This window comes from Tiliqua scincoides, chromosome 14 (genome assembly GCF_035046505.1).
Source record: "Tiliqua scincoides isolate rTilSci1 chromosome 14, rTilSci1.hap2, whole genome shotgun sequence".
NCBI lineage: Eukaryota > Metazoa > Chordata > Lepidosauria > Squamata > Scincidae > Tiliqua > Tiliqua scincoides.
The window spans coordinates 9,010,080-9,035,322 of record NC_089834.1 but is presented as its reverse complement, the minus strand read 5'-3'; the positions used below and the strand labels follow the sequence as shown (position 1 = coordinate 9,035,322).

The 25,243-nt window shown below is 47.4% G+C and overlaps 1 protein-coding gene, 1 long non-coding RNA gene and 1 pseudogene across 2 annotated transcripts in view; 2 read left to right on the top strand and 1 right to left on the bottom strand.

Annotated features, from left to right (window-relative positions):
• Positions 1-137: 137 nt before the first annotated feature.
• Positions 138-6,219, top strand: LOC136634533 (uncharacterized). Its single transcript, XR_010793301.1, has 5 exons — positions 138-216; positions 1,424-1,505; positions 2,231-2,376; positions 4,143-4,257; positions 6,023-6,219. It is a non-coding gene; the product is annotated as an uncharacterized lncRNA (long non-coding RNA).
• Positions 6,220-11,267: 5,048 nt separating this feature from the next.
• Positions 11,268-25,243, bottom strand: part of LOC136634510 (somatomedin-B and thrombospondin type-1 domain-containing protein-like) — a 19,208-nt gene continuing 5,232 nt past the window's right edge. Inside the window, exons 2-5 of the mRNA XM_066610032.1 lie at positions 25,066-25,243; positions 22,930-23,020; positions 17,424-17,582; positions 11,268-14,780 (exon numbers count right to left, since the gene is read on the bottom strand). The exon at positions 25,066-25,243 is cut by the window's right edge and continues 8 nt beyond it. Coding sequence (XP_066466129.1) covers positions 14,675-14,780; positions 17,424-17,582; positions 22,930-23,020; positions 25,066-25,243 — 534 coding nt within the window. The 3' untranslated portion in view covers positions 11,268-14,674. The remainder of the gene's footprint in view (positions 14,781-17,423; positions 17,583-22,929; positions 23,021-25,065) is intronic.
• LOC136635034 (5S ribosomal RNA) lies at positions 16,045-16,164 on the top strand (annotated as a pseudogene).

The window sequence follows — 25,243 nt, the reverse complement described above, 5'->3', positions numbered from 1 at the left end:
CACTCCAGGATTGTTTCCAAGGAATCATGTGCTCAGAATAACATGGTTCCAAACCAAGGTTCCTTGGAGGGTGGGGCTTACAGCAGCAATTCCCCCCAAAGCCAAATAGTGCAAGCAAGAAGTTACAGCAATCCAAAACAGGAAGTTACAACAATCTGAAACAAGGATTGTTTCAGAGGAATCCATGTGCTCAGAATAACATGGTTCCATACCAAGGTACGTTGGCAGGGTTGGGATTACAGCAGCAATTCTCCCCAAAGCCAAATAGTGCAATTAATTCCTGCTGCACTGAGTGTGTGTGCTGAAGTCCATGAACGTTTCCGCCTCTTTCCCCTGATCCCTGTAGTGGGTTAATTTACTTTTGCTGCTTTTTTGAATATGCTTTGGATTGGTTTGTAAAGAGATCTTTTCCTCCCTCCTTATCTCCATTTGTTTGTTGAATGTGCATTGGTCAGGCTTGTGAAGAAATCTTTTCCTCTCCCCCCCTTTCCATCAGTTTGTTTTATTTAATATGCTTTGGATTGGCTTTGGACTGCTTTATAAAGAGATATTTTTCTCCACACACCTCTGTTTTTTGAATGTGCTTCAGACTGGCTTTGGAGAGGTTTCCACACATGTATTGGCAACCTTCCGTCTCGAAAGACTATGGTATCGCGCTCTGGCACAGCATCTAGTGTGGCTGAAAAGGCCAATCTGGGAGTGACAATCCCTTCCACACTGGGAGCAAGTGCAGTCTGTCCCTGGTCTGTCTCCCTGGCTGTGGGCCTTCCTTCTTTGCCTCTTTGCCTCAGACTGTTGGCAAAGTGTCTCTTCAAACTGGGAAAGGCTATGCTGCACAGCCTGCCTCCAAGTAGGCCGCTCAGAGGCCAGGGTTTCCCACTTGTTGAGGTCCACTCCTAAGGCCTTCAGATCCCTCTTGCAGCTGTCCTTGTATCGCAGCTGTGGTCTACCCGTAGGGCGCTTTCCTTGCACAAGTTCTCCATAGAGGAGATCCTTTGGGATCCGCCCATCATCCAGTCTCACCACATGGGTTTCCACAGAAATAGTGCAAACAAGAAGTTGTAGCACTCCAGGATTGTTTCCAAGGAATCCATGTGCTCAGAATAACATGGTTCCAAACCAAGGTTCATTGGAGGGTGGGGCTTATAGCAGCAATTCTCCCAAAGCCACATTTTGCATCTGCTACCGAAGTGATCCTTGGCTCATAGCTAGGCGAAGAGTATGGGAGCCAACCTAAGTCCACTAGTTCCCAGACACCCAGATGTTTAAAGGGCACTTCCGGTTTCAGTGAAAACCAGAAATGGTCTTTAAAACCTTCTGGGGCTTTCTGAGACCCATAAAGTGGTTCCCTTTGATAAAATATATGGGAACCATTGAACTAGGGACATGTAATGGCATTCTAATTTCTGTTCAATCATTACAGAAATAATAAGCGAGAAGTGTTAGCACGCCTGGACTGTTCTTACGGAACGCTTATACACAGAAAAACATGGTTCCGAACAAAGGTACGTTGGCAGGGTGGGGCTTACAGCAGCAACTCTCCCTGTAGGAAAATGCATAGAACATCAGGCTTTTAGAGACATGGCAATCGGCAAGCACACTTGTGTTGGCACCTAGACACATCTAGAAGCCTCTGCCTTGTTAGAAGCCGCAGACTTCTGATTCATTATCTGGGTATTGTAAACAAGAGAGGAGGATGGGAAGACAGTGTTATGAAAAAGCCCCCTTATCTTTGTTAATGGAATGTGTATTGCGGTTAGCCAGAGAGCCGGGGAAAAAACAGCCAGTTCCCTGGCCTTCAGTGTATTGCAAGGGATTGTGACATGTTTAAAGTATAAATAAAGCTGGCAAGAGGCGGGGTGAGACGGACTTCTCATTCCTGCTCCCGCTTCCAGCCTTTCTGCACCTCTCTGAAACCTGTCTGTTGTCTGATTCTTCGCCATGGCTTCTGTGCCACACCAAGCAGCTTGCTCGAGCTGCTTCCCAAGTAGCACTGAAATGCTACGCTCCCAAAGCCAAATATTGCACCAGCCAGTGAAGTCAACCCCAGCTTATAACAGGGTGAAGAGTGTGGGAGCCAACATAAGTCTGCTAGTTCCCAGACACCCAGATGTTTTTGTGAAGAGGCTCCAACATGCAGGTTTTCACAGAACCTTAACTGTTTTGGCAATGATTGTGGTCTGGGGAATAAAATGAGAGGCTGGGCCCTACTAATGTTTGTCTCTTGCAGGAACACACACCTTTCAGGTAGGATGACTGAGCTCCAGTAATTTCCTTGTGAATGTGTTTGTCTCTTCTCAATAAATCATCGTAGACCTTGGACAGAGATGCTTACGCTTTTGCTCCATGGATTTCTGTTCCTGGTATTCTTTTTTGGTGAGTTTCTCAAAGGTGCAGTCTAAATACGTTTTACCTCTCCAATGTCTAGAAGAAAAGTCTATTCTTTTTCAGCATCTCAAAATATGGTTGTGAATTAAGGCTACTGAAATCGGGAATTCTATGAGCCATGACTGCTAAATCATGCTTATTGAACCAGATTAGGTTCAATTAAGTCCAGAAGAATGAGCTTAATGTCTTCTTCTGCTAAACCTCTCTACCAGTATGTCTGCATCTCTCTAGATCAGTGGTTCCCAAACTGTGGGTCGCAACTCAATTGTTGGTGGGTCCTGAAACTGACAAGCAGATACCTCAGAAGGAAATTAAATTGAACCCTATGGAGAGTAAAACTAAGCCATGCGTGCAAGTTTGCTTGCAAGTAGGTGAATGTGCCCCAATCCATTGCGAAGGGTTATGCCACCAGAATGGTCCCAATCCAATCAACATGAAGCTCAACATATGCTTCAGAAGGTGGTCCACCCCCTCCCCATCTATGGTAAAAAAGATAAAAACAGACTTGCATGACTGGTAAAATGAAACTTCTTGTTTGTCTCATCAAGCTAGATGGGTCCCGATAGAATGTCATCTTATAAAGTGGGTCCCGGTGCTAAAATGTTTGGGAACCAATGCCCTAGATGATATGGTAAGGACATTTCATGGCTTTCTGTGTGGAGTGCTAACCGCACTAAGATTATTCATCTATTAAAGGCTGTTCAGGTCCTTGCATGGCAGTGGGGCACATAAAATATTAACTCCCCCATGACAAAATTACACTTTACACACAGTTGTTGCAGTACCATGTCAACAGCATGACCCTTTTTCTCTGCAACTTTGCCATACAACTTTGACTTGACGGACATGTTCTGATGCAGTCCCTTGCGTGAGACAGTCTCTGCCGCACACTGGGAGTCCCAGTTTCAGATGCTGTTCCTGCAGCTCTTGGGCTCTGCACCACACTCACAACCAGCATTTCTAGGTAGCCCATTTTGCTGCTAAGCTTCAGTGAGCAGGCAGTCCACCCATGGCCTCCCTGAACTTCAGAGCTCCTCCTGGAAGTGCCTCCAAGTGACTGCCTGCCTCAGGATCTGCTGTTGGGGATGCGAGTTTGCACCTCCTCAAGACATGGCACCTGGGGAAATGCACCCCCTTCTCCCTCAGCTATGCCAATGTAGTGTGGCAATCACCTTGACCATCAAGGGAGAGTGTGGGTGAGCAGGCAAGAGGATGAGGTGACTTCTCCATGCATTAGCCGCCATCTTTGCCTACTTGCATACCTGTGCTCTTTCTTTGGGTGCTGCAGTAGTGTGGCTTCTTGTTCTCCCATTGGGGGGGGGAGAGAGATAATGAAGGGACAGGATGGGCCTGTGCTACAGAGCACAATACAGTATTTCCCCTCGTGCCATTCAGCAAGAGAGTGAGTGCAATCCAATGCCTCAGATTGTCCTCTCTCTTTGCAGCATTGATGAGGAGGCTTAAGTGATGGGGTGGAGTGAAGAAGATGAAGGTTCCCACAAAGGCTTGTTGCTAAGTACTTCCCACATTCCAGAATTGGCCCTGATCTAGAAGGATTCTTAAAATAATTAGAAGAGGAGCATTGCACAAGAGATGCATGGCTGGAAACTCTGAAACATTCAAGTAACTATTAAGAGTCATTGAACAATCACTGACACAACTGTAAAACCAAGGATTATGCGAGTTTAAAAAAAACTGTTTTCATTTTCTGTTTGATTCAGACAGTAATAAATGCAGTTTGTGTTTCCCTTTAGGGTTTCTGAAGTTTTTGAGCAATTTATCCTATGCGTTGCAGCTGAACTCACTGCTGAGGCAAAATAACTTACCCCATGAACACAATGCAGATTGTTTTGGACTATAGAAACAATGGTAAGCCTTGATTGTTCAACTCCAAGGAAGAAAAAACCCAGAGATTGAGGGCCCAATTCTGTCCAACTTCCCATGGTCTCCCTATGCCTTAGAAGGCATTAAAAATGTCACTTAGGTTTCTCTCTGGATGCAGGAGAAATTCCTCAGATGCCCTAAGAGGGCGATCCCTCAGATAGCTTGGCCCAAACCTTGAAGGTTTTTAAAGGTCAATGCCAGCACCTTGAATTGAAATATGATAGCCTTTCATATTAGATCTCTGGACTGGAAGCCTTACATGAAAGATGATCCTCTTTATACTCTGATCACCAACACATAGAAAGCTAGCTTCCCTCAGACAACTAACTGTCCTTGATTGCTCTCTCTCTTCCCTGCAGTGGGATACATAGCATCTCCTCCAACCCTGAAGGGCATCTCATTCAAAGCCCTTAAGAGAGATCATCAGCCGTTCCATTAGTTCTCATTGATAAAGCACTGACTGCCTTGGGTTGCTATATTATACACACTTACCAGAGACTAAGTGTGAATCCAGTGAGACTTACTGCAGAGTAACCATGGATAAGATTGCACTGTTGGACTAGTAGTCACCCACCAGCTGTATGAAAGCCCATCAGCAAACACAAGAGTGTATTTTAAGTCCTTGAGAAATATAATTATATATATTCAATTAAAATTGAATAAATGAGGAACATATAAAAATGCAATACAAAATTATGCAGGGGATGGACAGAGTGGATAGGGAGATGCTCTTTACACTCTCACATAATACCAGAACCAGGGGACATCCACTAAAATTGAGTGTTGGGCGGGTTAGGACAGACAAAAGAAAATATTTCTTTACTCAGCGCGTGGTCGGTCTGTGGAACTCCTTGCCACAGGATGTGGTGCTGGCGTCTAGCCTAGACGCCTTTAAAAGGGGATTGGATGAGTTTCTGGAGGAAAAATCCATTATGGGGTACAAGCCATGATGTGTATGCGCAACCTCCTGATTTTAGGAATGGGTTAAGTCAGAATGCCAGATGTAGGGGAGGGCACCAGGATGAGGTCTCTTGTTATCTGGTGTGCTCCCTGGGGCATTTGGTGGGCTGCTGTGAGATACAGGAAGCTGGACTAGATGGGCCTATGGCCTGATCCAGTGGGGCTGTTCTTATGTTCTTATGTTCTTATGTTCAATGTTCTACAAGTCCACCAGAGGGCGCTAGTACATCAATTGATGACACCACTGGGAAGTGCATGTTGAAATTCCATGCTCTCTATGCACTGAACCCATCCCCCCCCCCCATGAGAACATTTGCTCCTCCAATTGAAGCTAACATTTCATCCCAGGGAATCCCTCACCTTTTTTTTTTTCCTTTGCTCAAGCAAAACCCTACAAATGTGTGTCAAATTGGGTTTCTGGTGAAATTACTGAATGCCATTCTGGATCTCACCTCACCTGTATAAGACCAGTGGTGTAGCAGGGGAGGGTACATTGCTCCAGGTACCACACTTAAGGGGTGTGTCAAGAGACCTCCTGGACACCACAGGAAGTGCCTTCTGGTTGTACCTGGGAGGTGTTCTGAGTGCTCCAGAAGTGCTCCAAAAAGCACTTCTGGTTTTCAGCAAGAACTGGAAGTGCCTTTCTAAGACTGGCAGTGTGTATGGCGGTATGGATGGGGTGTTCAAATTTTATTGGCCCCAGGTGCCCTATTGCCCCTGACAAAGACTGCCATGCCTTATAATCTCAGCATCAATTTCTGCCTCACCATTTTATTTCTCCTTCTGTCAGTTTCCTTTGCTAATGAAAGCATCCATAAGACACCCCCCCCCCCAAATCGGCTCCAACAAGACCTACAAAACAGCTTACAAGCTGCAAACAGACATCATCCCAAGCAAAGAAAGCAGAATCATCAACAAGAAAGCAATTAATGCATTAATTAACCAGGCAGCAACGGAAGACCAACAGAAGCAAGAAGCTGGTTCCTTCAGACATTAGAAATAAATCAGACACCCAAAAATAAACCAGACTCAAGAAATGTAATTAAACAAACTGGCAGAGAACTGAGGCTGTAGCTCAATGGCACTGACTTTGCTTTGCATGCAGAAGGTCCTGGGTTCAATTCCTGGCACCAGTGCCAGGGAGGGATGGGAAATACCCCTGCCAGTCTGTGCTGGCAATACTGAGCTAGATGCATACCAATCTTGATTCAGTAGGCAGCAACATCTGATGTTCAATTGCCTTTGCTCCACATCTGAAGGCCAACATAGGAGGAAAAGCAAGCCCTTTGGGAAAGGAATATCAACATCTCAGTGGTACCGCTGACAAAACAGCCCTGGCTTGAGTAATTAAACTGGCAGTGAAGAAGTAGAGAATAGACTCTCAGTCAGTGGTGTCACTGGGGGTGCGGGGGGTGCTGCACCGGGTGATGTGCACTGGGGGGGTGACGCACTAAAATTGCGGTGGTTAGGAGTAACCCCATCATATTATATACAGTTGGATGCGGAATTGCAAGCAGAATGCAATGCAAAAACACAGAGTGAAATATCTCCTTTCTATCAAAAGTTATGGCCAAAAAACTGGAGAACAAAAAATGCATGGATCCCTATGGAAAGTGAAAATGAGCCATATCACGCGTTTAGTCATGGGTAGGCAAACGTGACTTAGTCCTTCGGAAAGGGCAGGCTGAGAGGAATCCAACAACACCAGAATGGTCCTGATCCAATGAAGGCAACCCCCAAAAACACCTGAGAAGGAAGTCCCTCCCTCCAAGCAGATGAATGTATTGAGTCCTATGGAAAGCGAAACGAAGCCTTATGGCCACATTTACTCACAAGTAAGTAAATGTGCCTTGGCTGGTGTGGAAGATCAGGTGAACGGGAGTGCAAGGCTACCTGAATGCTCCTGATCTGATGGAACTGGAGCTCAACAAATACTCCAGAAGGCAGCCTCCCCCCCCCCCCACTAAAGAGGATCAAAACAGAGGCTTCAGCTGATAAGGTGAACCTTTTTGGGACTTGCAAAGCCAGGTGGATCCTGACAGTGATCTGGTTTAAAAAGAAGTTCTTAAATTGAACTGGGTACTGGTTAGAGCTGAAAACCTTACTGGTTTTGGAGGGGGGGTGTTATTGCAGGCAGGCTGAAGAGGAAATTCACTTGGTGGAACAGGGCTGGCTTCTGCTTATTTAATTATTTGTTTTACTTTAATTATTTATACTGATTTATTTTAATTTGCCTGATGATGTCACTTCCACCATGACATCACTTCTGGTGGGTCTTGGACAGATTGTCATTCTAAAAAGTGGGTCCCAGTGCTAAAAGTTTGAGAACTGCTGCAATAAGGTGTTAGTAAGTTGACACCCGGGGTGTGTGTGTGTGTGTGTGTGTGTGACACCACTAGTGACCAAAATCACTAGAATCATAATTTAGAAGAATAATACCATCATGGTGTATATCAATCAATGCGTAATTTCATGCAGAATGTGTTCTATCTTTGTCTATCAAAAGGTACAACCAAAAAACCAGTGGGGGCGGAGTGATGGTTCATCACCACGCCCACCATCTGGGGTGTTGCCCCGCCCACTACATGGGGGTGACACGCTGGCATCCCACACCGGGTGGCGTGAACCCTAGTGACGCCACTGTTCTCAGTTAAAATAAGATTAGGTGATTGGGAAGAAGGCAAATCCCCAGAGTAATATTAGCCAGCAGAAGACTCTCTCTCTCTCTCTCTCTCCCATTGCATTGGCTATACCTTTGTCCCACTATAAAGTTGATTCTACTGCTCTGCAGCACTAGAAAAAGTGGTACAGTCATTGCATTGCCATTTGTCTCTGTGTTTGCCATTTGTCTCTGTGTTTGGGGGAATGGAGGCACGGTTGTCAGGTTGGATGCATCCCAAAACCTGAGAATGACTTCAAGGCAAAGCTTGGTGGAATCACAAGGCTGCCCATCCTTGAAAAAATGGGGTAAGGGGTGATCATCTGGTACTTGGATAGAGCAGACCAGGGCAGGCACCATCAGAAAAGATGTGCAGCCTAGCCACAACAAGGGGTTGTGGCAGCAGGCTCCCAAATATATAGTGCAGCGTTTTGCCACATGCTTCATCTCACAGCACACAGAGGCACTAAAATTTTTCAGTGTACACAATCAGTTTTTTGACAATTGACAAGGCACACCGCACAGCTGGGGGGGGCACACATTCCCTCAATGGCCCTACTAATAAATAACCCTCCCCCAAACTCCCATTGCATTCCTATGGACGATTCTTGGCACACTCGTTGAAAATCACTGAAATAGAGATTAACATCTGCTTTTCTGTTCACCCGAGACAAAAGAAAAACACAAGAGGAACAAGGTCACTGGGGGCAAACTGGCAAGTCTGTTGGGGGGGGCATGAATGACGGGTTAAAAGGACAACCAGGAAACTCAAGTTAAAACCAGGAAGCATGAATTTAACCAATACCGAGATTTCTTTCCTTCTCTTGCTTCACTTGCTCCCCCATTCCTCAGTGGTATTTAAACCTCTCCTTTCAAACTTCTGCCCAGTCACATCTGCTTGGAATCAGGGACCATTTCACGCCAGCCTCTCATTCCACGATGCAGGCACAGCCGTGACATTCAAGGGGACAACACCCCGGTCCTTTCTGTGTACACCCACCCATCAGGGATTCATTTCGCCATGAAAGCAGCCGGGCAGCCACTCTTTGTCCCCTTCCGGCACCACAGCTGCAACCGTTCAAGATATGCCAAGCTGACTTTGGAATGGTGGGAAGCTTCGCTAGTGGCTGAGGATGGCTGGAGGCCCAAAGGATCAAACTAATTCACACTGTCATCCTTGATTTGCACGGAAGGAATACCCTGGAAGGCCAAGGAGCCTCGGTTTAGGTGCTCGGAGTTCCTGTTTTCAGAAAGCTGCCCTAGGAGATCACTGGCCCTAATTGGGGGGGGGATGCCTTGTCCAAATTACAAATAACATCATCATATTATGACTATTCATATAATTCACATAGTTATTAACTGGTTTGTTTTATCCAGACATGGAGTTCTTCCCAAGGGACCTGGAGGCCTGACTTTTATCATAAGTCTGATAAGTATCATTGCAAAATATAAACTGTTCCCAGTAAAGTTGCTCTTCAAGACATTTTGGAATTGCACCAAGGGTGCCAATCAGCACTGAGATTACTTTGATCTTCTGCCACAACCCATTCATTCATTCATATAAAATTACCCCTGGGGGCTGGGGATAAGAATAGGCCCTCAGTTTGGCTGTACTTGTTGTGAGAGGCGACAAAACAGCCATCGGCTAGATGGGACTCAATAGCCTGGGAAGGCAGCTCATCTGAGAGAAGGAAAACTCTGATCCCAAACCACCACTGCCTTGTGGCTACATCCAGTTATGGAAAAGGCTTCAGGAGTCAACCTCGAGGCAAAATCCGGAGCCGGAGTCCCTGAGGCAGTTCATGGCTGAACACAGTCATGTTCTGGAAACTCCTGCGACACCACTAGAACCAACCGTATTGGCTTCCGCCCTTCCATTGGACCATTTCAGCGACGTGGAGGGGGGATTTGCTGCATGCATAACAGCCTATCCTCCATACCTACTTTACCCAGGCTTTGCGCACTGGAGAGGACACTGTTCCAGAACCACTATTCAGAGCGCAATACCATAGTCTTCCGAGACTGAAGGATGCCAACAATAAAATCATAGTCTGGGCAATTGCACCAAGACTGATGCTTCATCACGTAGGCAGGGCCTAGGAGAGGGGGGTAAAGAGGGTAATTTGTTACCATGCCCAGGGTCAAAAGGGGGGCCCAGAAATTTCCTGGGATCCGACATTTTCCTATCTACTCAGACTTGTTGCCCATACAGGATGCTGGGGGCACCAAAATGACTGGCGATGCTGGGGACACTATTGATGCCACACGGGTGGGTAGACCTGGGCTCCAAAGACTTCTCTATCTATTTCTCCCCTCCCCTCACCCTGCTTCGCCCCTATTCTGCTCCACTGTCATCACCCTGCCCCGCTCTCTTTCACCCCTCCACCTTTGCAAAGGGAACCAAAAGAAACTTTGTACCCCCTGATCAAATTCCTCTTAGAGGCCCTACACGTCGGCACTGCCAAAAGAGAGGAAGGGAGAAAATGGAACCAAAGGAGCTGGAAGATGCCACAAACTACATGTGCCCCCATTGCAGTTTTAACTGGACACACAGTTCCCTCCCTACAGCCAGAGGGAACCCATCAGAAGATAAAGAGGGGAAATTAGCTTGGTCCAACTACCTAGCTGGTGGACTCCCCTAGGGCAACAGCTCTTTGCAAGATTTATTACTGAGGTTCCAAAAAGAGAGCCTTTAGCCAGTCACCCGAGACCCACACTGGCAACGCATCCAGTTTTCTCCACCATTAAGACAGGGACAACCGTGAGAGTTTGCACCTTGGGACAGCTGGCGCCTCTCTTAGCTATGCTTGAATTCCATGGCTACCCAAGGTTTGGAAGACATAGCACAGAACTGGTGGCATACAAATCTCCTTCTTCTATTTAGCAGGAGGAGAGCCACTGTCCCTCTTCACCCCAGCAACGAGTCTGCCCTAGTGGCTGTTTGCTGGTATTCCTTCTGCATCTTTTTAGAATGTGAGCCTTTGGGGGAAGAGGGAACCATGTAAATATTTGATTTTGTCTGTGAACTTTTTTGTTGAAAAGTGGTATGTAATTAATAAAATAATAATAGGGATCAAAGCTGGCCCGTCAATGAGGCCAATTGAGGCCATTGCCTCAGGAGGTGGAGTGGCAGATGATGCCTCCATCTCCACCTCCTGCTCCCTGGATACAAAAGAAAGAGGGAAACAGAGCAGAGGAGTAGAGTGGTAGACTAGAGAGTGTCCTCTCCAGACACTCTTCTAGCCCACCACTCTCCTCACCTCCATGACATCATACCATTCAAGCACATGTAACTCCATTGTGCATTAGGATTTCTTATGAGAAATAATCCAGGGCAACAAAAATACAAGTAACATTGATAAATTCTTGGTTGTAATAATTATTTATTTTTCGTGAAATCATATTATTTTTATATGAAATACGATACATGAACAGGAGTTTATAAGGAATATAATAATGAACAGAGTTCCTCTAAGCTGAATGATTCACAGGCAGTTATGAATGTGTGGCAACTCTGATGATCATTCAACACTTGATTTTCCTTGGCCATCTCTTCCGATTGGGGGGGGTTAGGGGTGATTGATTCGCTTGCTGACATTTGAATCCATGCTCATTCCCCACACATTGCAAGAGGTTCATCTCTTGTACCCAAGGAAGTAAAGAGCCATGGGCTGCATCCAGCCACAATAGTGGAGCTCCATATGGAACGACCACATCAATAAAAGATATAAACTGAAGATTTCACACAGAAGCCCTGATATCTGACTCGAGGCCCAATCCTATCCAATTTTCCAGCACTGGTGCAGACGCAATGCAGCCCCAAGGTAAGGAAACAAATGTTCCCATACCTTAAGGAGGCCTCTGTGATTGCTGCCCCACCACGAGATGCAGTGTATGCCCCATTGGCACAGCTGCACTGGCACCGGAAAATTGGATAGGATTGGGCCCTCAGGCTGCAATCCTAACCATACTTTCCTGGGAGTAGGCCCCATTGAACAAAGTAGGACTTACTTCTGAGTAGACCTGGTTAGGATTGTGCCCCTAGGGACTAACAAGATGTCCCATCAATTCAATCACTGCTTCCAGTCTCCTCTCTTCCAAGCACTTCGTCTTTTTCATTCAGATGCAAGATGTTCCGGTCACACTGCATTCAGCATTGGGTTCCCTGAAGACTTCAAATCATGTATCCAATGGCATGACTAGGGGGCCACACCGGGCGATGAGCACAGGGGGTGGGGTAACACTACTATTGGCCAATTTTTTTAAAAAAATCTTGGACTTTTTGAAAAATACATCTTGTTATATATCATTCAATGTGTATTTTCATGCAGGGTGTAATGGAACAAACTGTGTTGAAATATCTTTATTCTGTCAAAAGTTATAGCCAAAAAACCAACAGGGGGTGGGGTGATGGAGTATCTATCACCATGCCCACTGCCCAGGGCATTGGCCCATCCATTGCATGGAAGGAGGTCCATCATGGGAGTGACGCAAAAGCCCTAGTGATGTCACTGCATGGAGCGGCTATCAGTGAAATTAGCCTCCGACACAGAGGCTACCAAAATGCTTTTAGAGATATTCAGGAATGCAACCATCATGGAGAGGGCTACAGAGTGAAGGCGTGATCTCTCACTCAAATGGCAGTGGGCACAGAATGAGACTGATTGGTTGGCAACCTTCAGTCTCAAGAGACTACGGTATAAGCCAGGAGTGCCCAAACCCTGGCCCTGGGGCCACTTGCGGCCCTCGAGGTCTCTCAATGCAGCCCTCAGGGAGCCCCCAGTGTCCAATGAGCTTCTGACGCTCTGGAGATTTGTTGGAGCCCGCACTGGCCCGACACAACTGCTCTGAGCGTGAGGGCAACTGTTTGACGTCTCAAACTGTTTGACATTTGACGCGTGAGCTGTGGGTGAGGGCTCCCTTCACTGCTTGTTGTTTCACGTCTGTGATGCAGTAGTGGCAGCAAAGGAAAAGTCAGCCTTGCTTTGTGCAAGGCCTTTTATAGGCCTTGAGCAATTCAAGACCTTCATTCATTCATATAAGTTCCATCTTTAATATATTCATTTATGTAAACTTATGTAAATTTATTCAAATTTTAAATGTAAATTAATTCTCTTTTCCCCCTGGCCCCCGACACAGTATCAGAGAGATGATGTGGCCCTCCTGCCAAAAACTTTGGACACCCCTGATATAAGCCTACAGCACCCAGTATTCCCAGGCGGTCTCCCATCCAAGTACTCACCAGGCCTGACCTTGTTTAGCTTCCAAGATTAGATGAGAATGGGCACATGCAGGGTAACAGTTGCTGCTTGTGCTCGAGAATATAGGTGAGCAGAAAACAATATCTAAAGACAATTATTCACAGTGTAACTAGAGTGTACTGATGTCCCATCTAGTTAGACTCTCACCCACCAGTCTGAAAACATACGAGATATGAATATATCCCTGGAAAGAAGACTTTAGGTTCCTCACACCATAATCATGTTGCCAACCATTATGTGAAACATCAGAAGGTCCCATTCTAGTGAAAAATATGGGTACGCAACGGGTTTCTGCAGCTTTTGGGAAGAGGGGATATTTTAATTGGGGTAATGGCGCAGACCCACATGGGGTGATGTTCGCTTCTTCCCACACCACTTCCCCATTCAAACTACCCCCCACCCTGTAAGTGATTAGCTTCTACCCTGATGCTCTGACATCACCTGTTCACATTATGCTAGTGTGTACCAACTTTTAACCTCTCTCAACCATTAAAACACACAAATCAGTACATTTCGCTCATTGTCAATGATTTATAAAGAGCCAGTCTGTGCTTCTGACTGAACTGGCACACGCAATATACACCGGCAAGATTTCCACCACAATCAACCCCTTTCTCCCCTGAGATGTGACAGATTGGAAATGAACATGAGAAAAGCAACATGTTGTTCATGCACAAACACCTGTCATTTCAATGACCCACAACATGATGGACACTTTTAGTGGGGCACGTTTCCCCAAAGCAAGCTGCTGGGATTCAGATGGAAAAGTCGCCAAGCATCCATCATTCCAACTCTTTATGATGATATCCAGACATAAAATCCTTGAGGGACAACCATTTTTTTTCCCCCTTCTCAAATCTCACCTTGATCCTAACCTTGATCCTTTGTCCTGGCATCACTTCCTATATCTGTCCACGTAGTCACGACATCCTGTCTTCAACACAGCCTTTAAAAAGGAGGTTTATCACCCATTGGCTTGATGACAAAAACTTTTGGCATACACTTCCCTCATCTGAATGCATTTAAAAGACCCTTGGGACCCAATCCAGAAAAAAAAGGGTTAGGCACACTTAAGTCTTGTTGATTTTGCTGGGACTTCAGAGGCACACTCAAAATTTCCACCCTGTGGGTTTTCCATTAAAAGGAGTTAAACATGGACAGCTACCATTGGCGTCGCACCCTAAATAAAAACTGAAACTATGGCTGAAAGCAGAGTAAGGAAGTGATTTCAGTTTTAGCTGCAACACTGGAGGTAGGTGGAGAGGATTCTCAGAGGTATACATTTTTTTTTAATGAGTAAGACCCCCTTGTGCTTCGAAACCATTTAGAGCCAGGTGGCCAAAATATATACATCTGTTTTTAAAAAGAACGTGAGTTGAAAAAAATTGCAATATTGAGGTAAAAAAATGGCATGAGAGTTACATTTGGTATCTCCTTTGCTTTTTGAACTGCAAATTGCGGCGCATGCTTCATGCTCACTCTCTCGCTTCTGGTTAAGAGGGCCACCCAGTTTGAGAGAAGGTCATACAAAGATGAAGGACATCCGAGGACACGCACAGTTCTCCTGCGACGCTTCTCGCACCCAAGAGCCCTGACAGCCTGCGACAGAAGCTGCGGTCCAGAATGTTCTAGAAATGAAAAAAAAAACAACAACACAGAACAGATACGATTGGTTAGGTTGCCGTGGCTTTTGGGTTTTGGTCACAGTTTGGCAATTGGGCAGGGTTGGTACCAGCTTTCTGGGACCCTCAGGCAGAAGCCCTATGAGCTGTCTTCTTTAGGAGGAGAGGAGAGCATCAGGTTAGAGCAGTGCTTCCCAAACCCACCATGGCCATTCTTTTGCAGGGCCTCTTCCTGGCTCTCCTGGGAGCCACCCTCTTGGATTGCTCAAGCTCTTACAAAAATCCAAGACGATGGAAGAATAGGCCACCAGGGACATTCTATGGCACCTCTGTGAATTTGCCACTATACCGGATGGCACATTGTTGAACAGTTTGAGAACCACTGGGTTAGGGCATCAGAGACTCACACATCAGTTACCTGCCTTCTGTCTACCCAGAAAATGGGCAGATGGAACATTCTATCTCCCCTTCTCAGAGCTTCGTAAGGGTCTCAGGGCCCATTACTATGCAACTTTCCATCACTGGTGCAGCCACAATACAGTCCCAAGGTAAGGGAACAAATGTTCCCATACCTTGAGGAGGCCTCTGTGACTGCCTCCCCACCACAGGACGCAGTGCACACCCCATTGGCAGGACTGCACTGGCACTGGAAAATTGGTTAGGATTGGGCCCACATTGGCTTCCTGGACAATGGGTGGGGGTGAAGGTATTGCAGGGTACAGACAGTAGAGAATGATGGAGTGTACAGAGAAATTGGGAACCCAAATGGGGCCTTGCAGAAGGGAAAGGGGGTTGAGAAGATGCAAGAGGAAGATGCCGTCCTCAGTGGCTTGCTGAATTTACGTGCAATGTTATTGGAGATTCACGACACATTGCCTAGCAAGGAGGAATGTACTACTAGGAAGCGCAGACTCAAGCGAGGCAAAGGGCTAGTTCACAGTAGGGCCAGAGAAGAGTGGGTGCAGATGGAGATGCTAAAGGGAAGGCACACCCCAAAGGTCAACTCAGAGGCATCACAGAATCCTTAGTAATCTTTTTTGTATGAATGTTACTCGTAAATCCTAATTCCCATATATCACTGAATGCAATGGCAATAGTAGCGACAGGACAAACCGCAAAATAAAAATTGCACCTTTAAATTACAAGACCGTAGACACATTGAGGATCAAGCTGCACATGTACCTAGTAAGAGGACGCCTGCCATCTTTCACTTGCTTGAGACTTGTGAAATAAATGGTTTCCTTGCTACATTTATTTCACATACCTATTACCTGACAGCAACTGTTACCCTGCACATGCCTGATCTCGTCTGATCTTGGAAGCTAAGCAGGGTTAGGCCTGGTTAGTACTTGGATGGGAGACCGCCTGGGAATACCGGGTGCTGTAGGCTTCTACCATAGTCTTTCGAGACAAGGTTGCCAACCATCTCCCTATACTGAACACTATCTCCTGATCTTGTCTGATCTCGGAAGTTAAGCAGAGTCAGGCCTGGTTAGTACTTGGATGGGAGACTGACTGGGAATACCAGGTGCTGTAGGCTTCTACCATAGTCTTTCGAGACTGAAGGTTGCCAACCATCTCCCTATACTGAACACTATCTCCCAATCTTGTCTGATCTCGGAAGCTAAGCAGGGTCAGGCCTGGTTAGTACTTGGATGGGAGACCGCCTGGGAATACCGGGTGCTGTAGGCTTATTCCATAGTCTTTCGAGACTGAAGGTTGCCAACCACCATCTATTACCTAATGGACTGCTTTGAGAAAACAATTCTTGCATATTTAGAGAGGCAAATTATTTGCTCAACTTTTTAAAAAACAATGGTTATAAATTATTCTTTATTTTAAAAAAACTATTTTCTGCTTTTAAAAGCTATTCTTTGCTTTCAATCATTGATTTTAATAAGCACTGATTTACTAACTCGCAGCCCAATCTTAAGCTCCCTGGAGCTGCCAGGTACAGCAGGGCCAAAATAGCTACTGTTGAAGCCAGTGGGGCCAAGGAGGCCACCAGAGGTCTCCATGGGGGAAGAGAACTTTTGCCCCTTTCTCCCAAGGAAAGCCCCAGGCGCCGCAACCGGGCTACTCAAGTCTGCACCAGCTATTTTGCACAGAGCTGGAAAGCTCCTTGTCAGGTTTTGCAATCTGATGCAGGGCATAGGATCCAGTGGAGAAGTCCAGTGGAGAAGTCCCCAGCTTCCACCAGTCCCACCCCCCCGGGAAGTCCCATCCCCCATCGCACTCTCCCCCCACCCTCGAAAAGCTGCACCACCACCTGGCGATGCTACTTACCACTGGCAGCTCGTCATCCCCGGCTCAACAGTAGCCTTCCCTCCTCACTGAATGCTGCAAACATCTGCAACAGCCACCACCATTCCTCTTGTACCCTGACCCTGGTGACATCTGGATTGGGTCCTCAGGTTTCAAACTATTTTCCACCGCCGGTGCATTTTTGCACCACTGGTAATAAATGTAGTCATTTTGGTATCAGCCCTCCCTGAGGTGTCACCCGGTGCAGTCCCCCCACCAGCGATGCCCCTGTGTTGACTAAGTCCTTGATCTCCAGCACCACACAAAGCCTGCAGTGGGTATTCAAGCAATCGTCAGCAGTGCTGCCTGGATCGCAACAAGGACAACGGTGCCTTAGCCACTCACCTGGCTCCCTGCAGACCATCCCCTTGGCACCGCTTCTTGCTGCCCACTGCATCCCCCTGGCACTCTACACAGACCTGTCTGTCTCGTACCAGCTGGCTGCTCCAGAAATGTAGGCAGCAGGCCAGGCTCACGTGCTTCAGTCGGAAGTAGACACAGTAACTAAAAGCACAGCAGAAGGAGAAAGAAGAGTGTTATCTCCAGGTTTAATGGGGGGGGCACTTTTATGCAAATAGGTTCACAACTGGCAACGTGGCATGCAGGAATGACCAATCTAGGAGATGCTTCTTGACCTGCAAAGGAGGAGGTGAACAGAGTGGAAGAGAACATGGGGAGAAGAGAAGGGTAGGCTAGAGCGTCAGGGATGTTCTAGCCACTATGCTCTCCTCTCCTCTATGTTTCCATTCTGATCCCCTCTTTTCAAATCATGGGAGAAGGACAAGGGGCAAAAGTTGTTACTGGCTACAAGGTACTGTTCCGGGAAAGGCAGTGACATCTGATGGACTTCCTCAGTAACCGGGGCACTTTGGCTGGCCTTATGGCCTGGTCTCCTGCTCCACTACCCCCCCCCCCACACACAAAAGAGTGTGTAGTAAAAGAGTGACTGCAAGCTGCTCCATTATCTCCTAGTCCTTATTCTCCCATCTTTGAAATGGGATAAGAACATAAGAAGAGCCCCATTGGATCAGACCAAAGGCCCATCTAGCTCAGCTTCCTGCATCTCACAGTGGCCCACCAAATGCCCCAGGGAGCATACAAGACAACAAGAGACCTGCATCCTGTTGCCACTCCCTTGCGCCTGGCATTGTGAGGTAGCCTACTTCTAAAACCAGGAGGTTGCACGTACCCATCATGGCTTGAAACCTGTAACGGCAATTTCCTCCATCAATCTACCCAACTCCCTTTGAAAAGCTTCTAGGCCTTCAGATGTCATCACCATATGCTGTGGCAAGGAGTTCCACAGATTAACTGCACGCTGGGTAAAGAAATATTTCCTTTGGTCTATTCTAACTCTCCCGCCACGCAATTTCAGCGGATATTCCATGGTTCTGGTGTTGTGTGAGAGGGAAAAAGAACTTTACGATTTCTTACATGTCACACACATCAAGAAACACAACTTCTCAAGAACACCCAGTGTTTCACCAAATTAGGGGTCACAGAGTTCACAAACAAGAGCACACAAGTCAGAATTGAGGAAGGGTGGCAGGGCAGATCTAGACAGGGCATGCTACCTATGTTTACTGAGAAGTAAATCACATTGTTCTTAATGAGATTTACTTCCAGGTGAGAATGGTAACCATCCTCTTGCCCGGCAGCCATGTCACCCTCCCCCTGATCTGAACCCTTTAAACAAGGCACAACCAACACATTTCCAAACTGGTTTCACAAGCCACCATCAGGACTAGAAACCTGAAAGCTTTCTCAAATGTGAAATCTGGGTGGCTCAGGATAACAGATTCCACATTTCCACACCCAACCTGTAGACAAACAGAACTTGGGTGGCCTTGCTGAGACACCTTTTGATATATAGATAGATTACATTTTTTTTATTGAGTACCAAAACCAGACGAAATCCAGTTCCAAAAATAGATTTCTTGCGCACCAAATGCATTCACAATGCCCATTCTAATGAATGAGACAAGATACTTAATCACCAACCATTGCAAGATTCCCTTTCTCTGAAAGTCAGATTTCTTCCCCTTGATCAGGGGTGTCCAAAGTTTTTGGCAGGAGGGCCACATCATCTCTCTGACACTATGTAGGGGGCCGGGTTAAAAAAAAAAAAGAATTAATTTACATTTAAAATTTGAATAAATTTACATAAGTTTACATAAATGAATATATTAAAGATGAACTTATATGAATGAATGAAGGTCTTGCAATAGCTCAAGGCCTATAAAAGGCCTTGCACAAAGCAAGGCTGGCCTTTCCTTTGCTGCTGCTACTGCATCACAGACGTGAAACAAGAAGCAGTGGAAGGAGCCCTCATCCCACAGCTCATGTGAGAGGTCAAACAGTCACACTCAAACTGAGAGCAGTTGTGTTGGGCCAGTGTGGGCTCCAACAAATATCCGGAGGGCCAGGGTCTCATTGGAGACTGTGGGCTCCCTGAGGGCCTCATTGAGAGGCTTCAAGGGCCGCAAGTGGCCCCAGGGCCGGGGTTTGGGCACCCCGGCCCCTGATCATCACTTCTACCAAATATGTCTATGGCCCAAGAAATAAGACCCTTATGTCCTTGATTTACCCGATCAGACCTGCAAAACCTATGCACCTGAACATGGTTGATTTAAAGAAAACAGGACTGGTTGGGGGGAACTATACAGATGGGTTTGTTCTTCTCCATTTATAATATGGTCGCTGTATCAAGCATTTGAGGCCCCTCTGAGGGTAAGCAAGAACTGGTGAGCGATTCCTCCAAGTGTCATTATCCCAAACCTCTTTTTGGAGGGGCAACAGCCGTTTCTGTGGTTTCCTGTTTACTTCTGGATTTCCCCGAAAAAGCATTTTTGGAGACAAAGCAAAGAGCGGTTCTGTTCCGCTGTGGTCATCTGCGCTGGGATAAATGACTCACAAGGGGAGGGCACCACAGGTGCTGGGGGCCCAGGTCTACCCAACCGCTGATGCACTGTTCTTGTTAAGAACAGATGTTCCCCAGGAATTAGGCTGCAACCTCCATCAGGAAAATGGTGTATGGGGGAGGGTTGCACTCCTCTCCCCCAGCATGACCACCCTGATCCATACAGCCTCCTCGTCTCGTGACAGCTTGTAAAGCAAAACACAACATCAAAGATATCTGATCCATGGATCTCCCCTGTGTCACATCCCCCCAGCGCAGGATCAGATGGCAAATCTTTCTGCAAAGCATGTGGGGCGGCCCTTCAAAAGGCAAAATGCACACGAGAGCCAAGAGCCCGAGGCCTATTTTTCCCTGCGTGTCAGGCGATGGCTCCAAGAGCCAGGCAGCAACCGCACGAAAGCTCTGCCGTTTCTCGGCAACACCGGCGCATCGGCGGCTCCGAGATGACGGCTTTGATCGCGTCGCCTTAATGAGTCCAGCATCTCTCGCTGGCAACGGGGCTCTGAGAGCACCAACGTGGCCAGTGGAACACAACGGCCCTGACAAATTGTCCATGCCTTGGCTGCCTTCCATTTTCCCAGCTCCCTTGCTCTTGAAAAATTAAGCCAGTGACCCTTCTTTAAAGGACACTTTGATAAAGAGCATCATGGAGCCACGGTCCTTCTCATAAAGGGGATAATGTCACCCAAGATTCTGCAGTGCTTCAGGGAGGGGGCATGTTTCCTTTGCGCAAAGGCACCCCAGTCGCTACCTTCATTGTTTCCCCTCTTCCCCCTGCTCCTTGGGTTCAAAAAGAGAGAACAGAGCAGAAAGGAAGTGCAGAGGAGAGGAGAGCAAACGGGCCAGAGCATCTCTGCCACTCTAGCCCATTGCCCTCCGCTTCTCCACACTTCCTCTTCCACCCCATTCTTCTTGCAGTTTTCAAAGCCCAAGCATGGGAGGAGAAAGAGAAGCAGAAGCATTCTGGGGTTCTGTTTTCTGTCTGGGGCCTTTTTGATCCTTACATATGCCAACAGCAGGAGAGAGAGGGACTCCGGCACACTTTCAACCGCAGCTGTAAAATGGGTCTAAAAAGTGTTTGTGGAGGGGAGGCACATTGCAAGGAATGCAATGCAAGGAATGGCACCAGGTTGTGCCTGTTGTCTGGTGTGCTCCCTGGGGCATTTGGTGGGCCACTGTGAGATACAGGAAGCTGGACTAGATGGGCCTATGGCCTGATCCAGTGGGGCTGTTCTTATGTTCTTAACTACAATTCCCAGAATGCCTTGCAGTTCTTCTTGTTATCTGGTGTGCTCCCTGGGGCATTTGGTGGGCCGCTGTGAGATACAGGAAGCTGGACTAGATGGGCCTATGGCCTGATCCAGTGGGGCTGTTCTTATGTTCTTAACTACAATTCCCAGAATGCCTTGCAGTTCTTCTTGTTATCTGGTGTGCTCCCTGGGGCATTTGGTGGGCCGCTGTGAGATACAGGAAGCTGGACTAGATGGGCCTATGGCCTGATGCAGTGGGCTGTTCTTATGTTCTTAACTACAATTCCCAGGAAGCCTTGCAGGACTCTTGTTATCTGGTGTGCTCCCTGGGGCATTTGGTGGGCCGCTGTGAGATACAGGAAGCTGTACTAGATGGGCCTATGGCCTGATCCAGTAGGGCTGTTCTTATGTTCTTAACTACAATTCCCAGAATGCCTTGCAGTTCTTCTTGTTATCTGGTGTGCTCCCTGGGGCATTTGGTGGGCCGCTGTGAGATACAGGAAGCTGGACTAGATGGGCCTATGGCCTGATCCAGTGGGGCTGTTCTTATGTTCTTAACTACAATTCCCAGGAAGCCTTGCAGGACTCTTGTTATCTGATGTGCTCCCGGGGGCATTTGGTGGGCCGCTGTGAGATACAGGAAGCTGGACTAGATGGGCCTATGGCCTGATCCAGCGGGGCTCTTCTTAGGTTCTAACTGATCTTCTGGAAGTGTTAAATTGTGCATTTCTCTGTTGCAAGTTTGCCCATTATAGTGAACAGAGAGTACCCCTCTGTGCGACACAAGAAAGAGAAATGGTGCCCTTGCCAGCTTTTTGGAGCCAAGCTGGTTAGCCCTGCCAGGCATGTGTCTCAGCGCATAATGCACATGGCAACCAAACAATAAACTTTGCAACTGGCTGCCAAATGAAAGGAGCACATCCCCCCTTCCTGCAGCTACAGCCTTTGACTAAATGCCAGGTGAGGTACAGGAAGATGGGTAAGAGAATGCATGACTCCCCCCCCCCCACCCTACTGAAGGGCTTGAAGATTCCCTTCCCAAATAATTTTTTGCTAACAGCTCTGCTTAACGTTCCATGCCCCCCTCCCCCGCCCAATTCACTTAGGTCAATCACTGAAGGAGTTTGAAAAGAAAAAGAAAATATTTCTTTGTCCAGCATGTAATCAATCTGCGGAACTCCTTGCCACAGGATGGCATCTGGCCTAGGTGCCTTTAAAAGAGGATTGGACAGATTGATGGAGGAAAAGTCCATCGCAAGTTATAAGCCATTTTGACTGTATGTAACCTTCTAGTTTTAGGGGAAAGGTGAACTCCGAGAGCCAGGTGCAAGGATGCAGGTCTCTTGTTGTCTTGTGTGCTCCTTGAGGCATCTGATGGGCCACTGGGAGACACAGGAAGCTGGACTAGATGTGTCTTTAGCCTGATCCAGCAGGGCTCTAATGTTCTTCTGAGCTGGAGAGTGGAGGAAGAAAAACACAACACACTCAAGATCTTGAGATGAGAAGCAGACTTTCAGAGCAATCTCCCCTTTCCCTCAGCCTTCTTCTCTACCCCCTCAGCTGGTCTCATGGATGGACAAGCCCTACATGTTCGTCACGCGCTCCCGGCAGGGTTTCATCATTCGGTTTGTTACCAGCCCACATTCATCAAATCATTCAACCAAATCATTCGGTTTGTTACCTTGGCAGCTGCTCCCTGACCCGCATGCGGGGTCTTCTCCACGGATCCTTAAAGTCCCTTTTGAAAGAATCAGGCAGGATCTTAGCTACCTCTGTCGAAAAGATCAGCAAGAAGGGACACATTCACAAATGGAACAAAGAAACAAACATCTCAGCAGGGCTGGCGCAGGCAATTAGCGCAGGAAGCAAGCTTGAAACGCATCAAAAAGGCACACGGTTGAGAGAACACTGTTGAAGCAACACACTGATTTTTAAAATGTGCCAGTGTGTTCATCAGAGCTTGCATCCTACCCCCCCCTCCAAATCATCAAGGCACCACTGGACTCAAAGAGACGGTTCATTCATTCCATTGATGATTCTTAGTACCAAATAATAATGTACATGGATTTCAAAATAAATGATGGTGAATATTATTGATGAAAAATACAAATGAATGAGGAGGGGTCATTAACTCAGAGATCCAGCCTTAGGAAACCAAAATGTCATCACATTTTCCTATCCTGCTGCTTCCTGGTTGGTACCCAAGTTGGCCATCACAACCACAAGATTCAAATTTCCTCGTGCCTTGTAGCCTATGTTCATGGAGAGGGGTGACAGGGGCGACTTTATCTGGGGCTAAAGATCAGTGAGGATCCATCCCAGCTCACCAGTCCGATACCAAAGGGGAAGAGGGACTGACAATTTGTTAGTACGTTTGCCCTATAAACTGAGCAACCGAACCCGGAAGAATTTGTCAGCAGTTTTCAACCGTCGTGCTCCAAATCCCTGCAGGCACACCTGCAGACCTCTCGAGGCACACCACTGTGCCACAGCATACCAGTTGAAAATTACTATGCTGGAGAGACCGAGAGAGAGCTGTACTTCCCTACATGACATGCTTTTCCCAAGAACTACCAGCCCCAGAGTCCCCTTGCGCACAGACAGTAAGGAGGATCAAAGCACCATCATAATACGGGGCATGAATCCCAGGGACAGTGGGAGCCAGCGGGATTTACGGGGTGATGCAGTGTCCGATTTAGGCAGAACCTTAAAAAGCTACAGCTTAGTGGGTCACAAATTCTGTAGGGCCCCCAAAAGAGCTCTGAACCTTTTTGAGGGGGGCCTTTATGTGTGCTGAATATATATTATGTATTTAATAAATGGTGCGTGCAGCCAATTTGGGTGAAAATATTGGGGCCTCCAAGCTTTATGCAGGTGGACCCTCCTTATCAGAGGAGGTTCAGAACCACAGATCTGATTCAGCATCATCAGTACGGGTTCCGAGCCTGCTTTGGAGGGCTTCACCTGACCTCCCGGCCATGACGGGAAGTTGTTTCGGTCACGTTCAGGAGGTTTTCTGAGGTCCGGGAAGGCTGCACGCTGCCTCCGTGGGCCTCTCTCAGGGCTCCCAGAGGCCTTAGAAAGGCCCCTCCAGTTTTAGCTAAACGTGTCAGGAGACCTGACCGCGGATTTTGGTATCCACAGGGGTCCAGGAACAAATCCTCCACGGATACCGAGGACCTACTGTATAGATCACGGGTGTTCAAACTCTTTGGCAGGAGGGCCACATCATCTCTCTGACACTGTGTCAGGGGCCAGGAAAGAAAAGAATTAATCTACATTTCAAATTTGAATAAATTTACATAAATGAATATATTAGAGATGGATCTTATATGAATGAATGAAGGTCTTGCAATAGCTCAAGGCCTATAAAAGACCTTGCACAAAGCAAGTTCAGCCTTTCCTTCGTTGCTGCTGCTGCTGCATCATAGACATGAAACAGCAAGCAGAGGAGGGAGCCCTCGTCCCACAGCTCATCCAAGAGGTCAAACAGTTGGCCGTCACGCTGAGAGCAATTGCATCAGGCCAGTGTGGGCTCCAGCAAGTCTCTGGAGGACCAGAGGCTCATTGGAGACTGGTGTCTCCCTGAGGCCCGGATTGGGAGTCCTCGAGGGCCGCAAGTGGCCCCAGGGCCGGGGTTTGGGCACCCCTGGTATAGATTATGTTGGGCCCCAGCAAGTTTAAGTCCAGCACTGGGACAATGCCACATGCCTGGAGGGTTGCATTACAAGTTTTCACTGTCCCCCCCCCCCCCACACACACACAGGATGATGTTTGGTCACAGACCATACTTCTCTCCCATCATCCCCCACTTTACCTTTCGCCGTATGGCATATTGCGTTATCCCCAAGGCACCCTCTCCTCTGCTTCAGATCCGGACAGGGGGTTCCTCCGTTCCGAGGGGGCACGGCGACCTGCCGCGTCCGATCTTTGCTCCCCGTGCTGCACTGAGAGCTGCAGTCACTCCAAGGTCCCCAAGGGCCAACGACGCAATT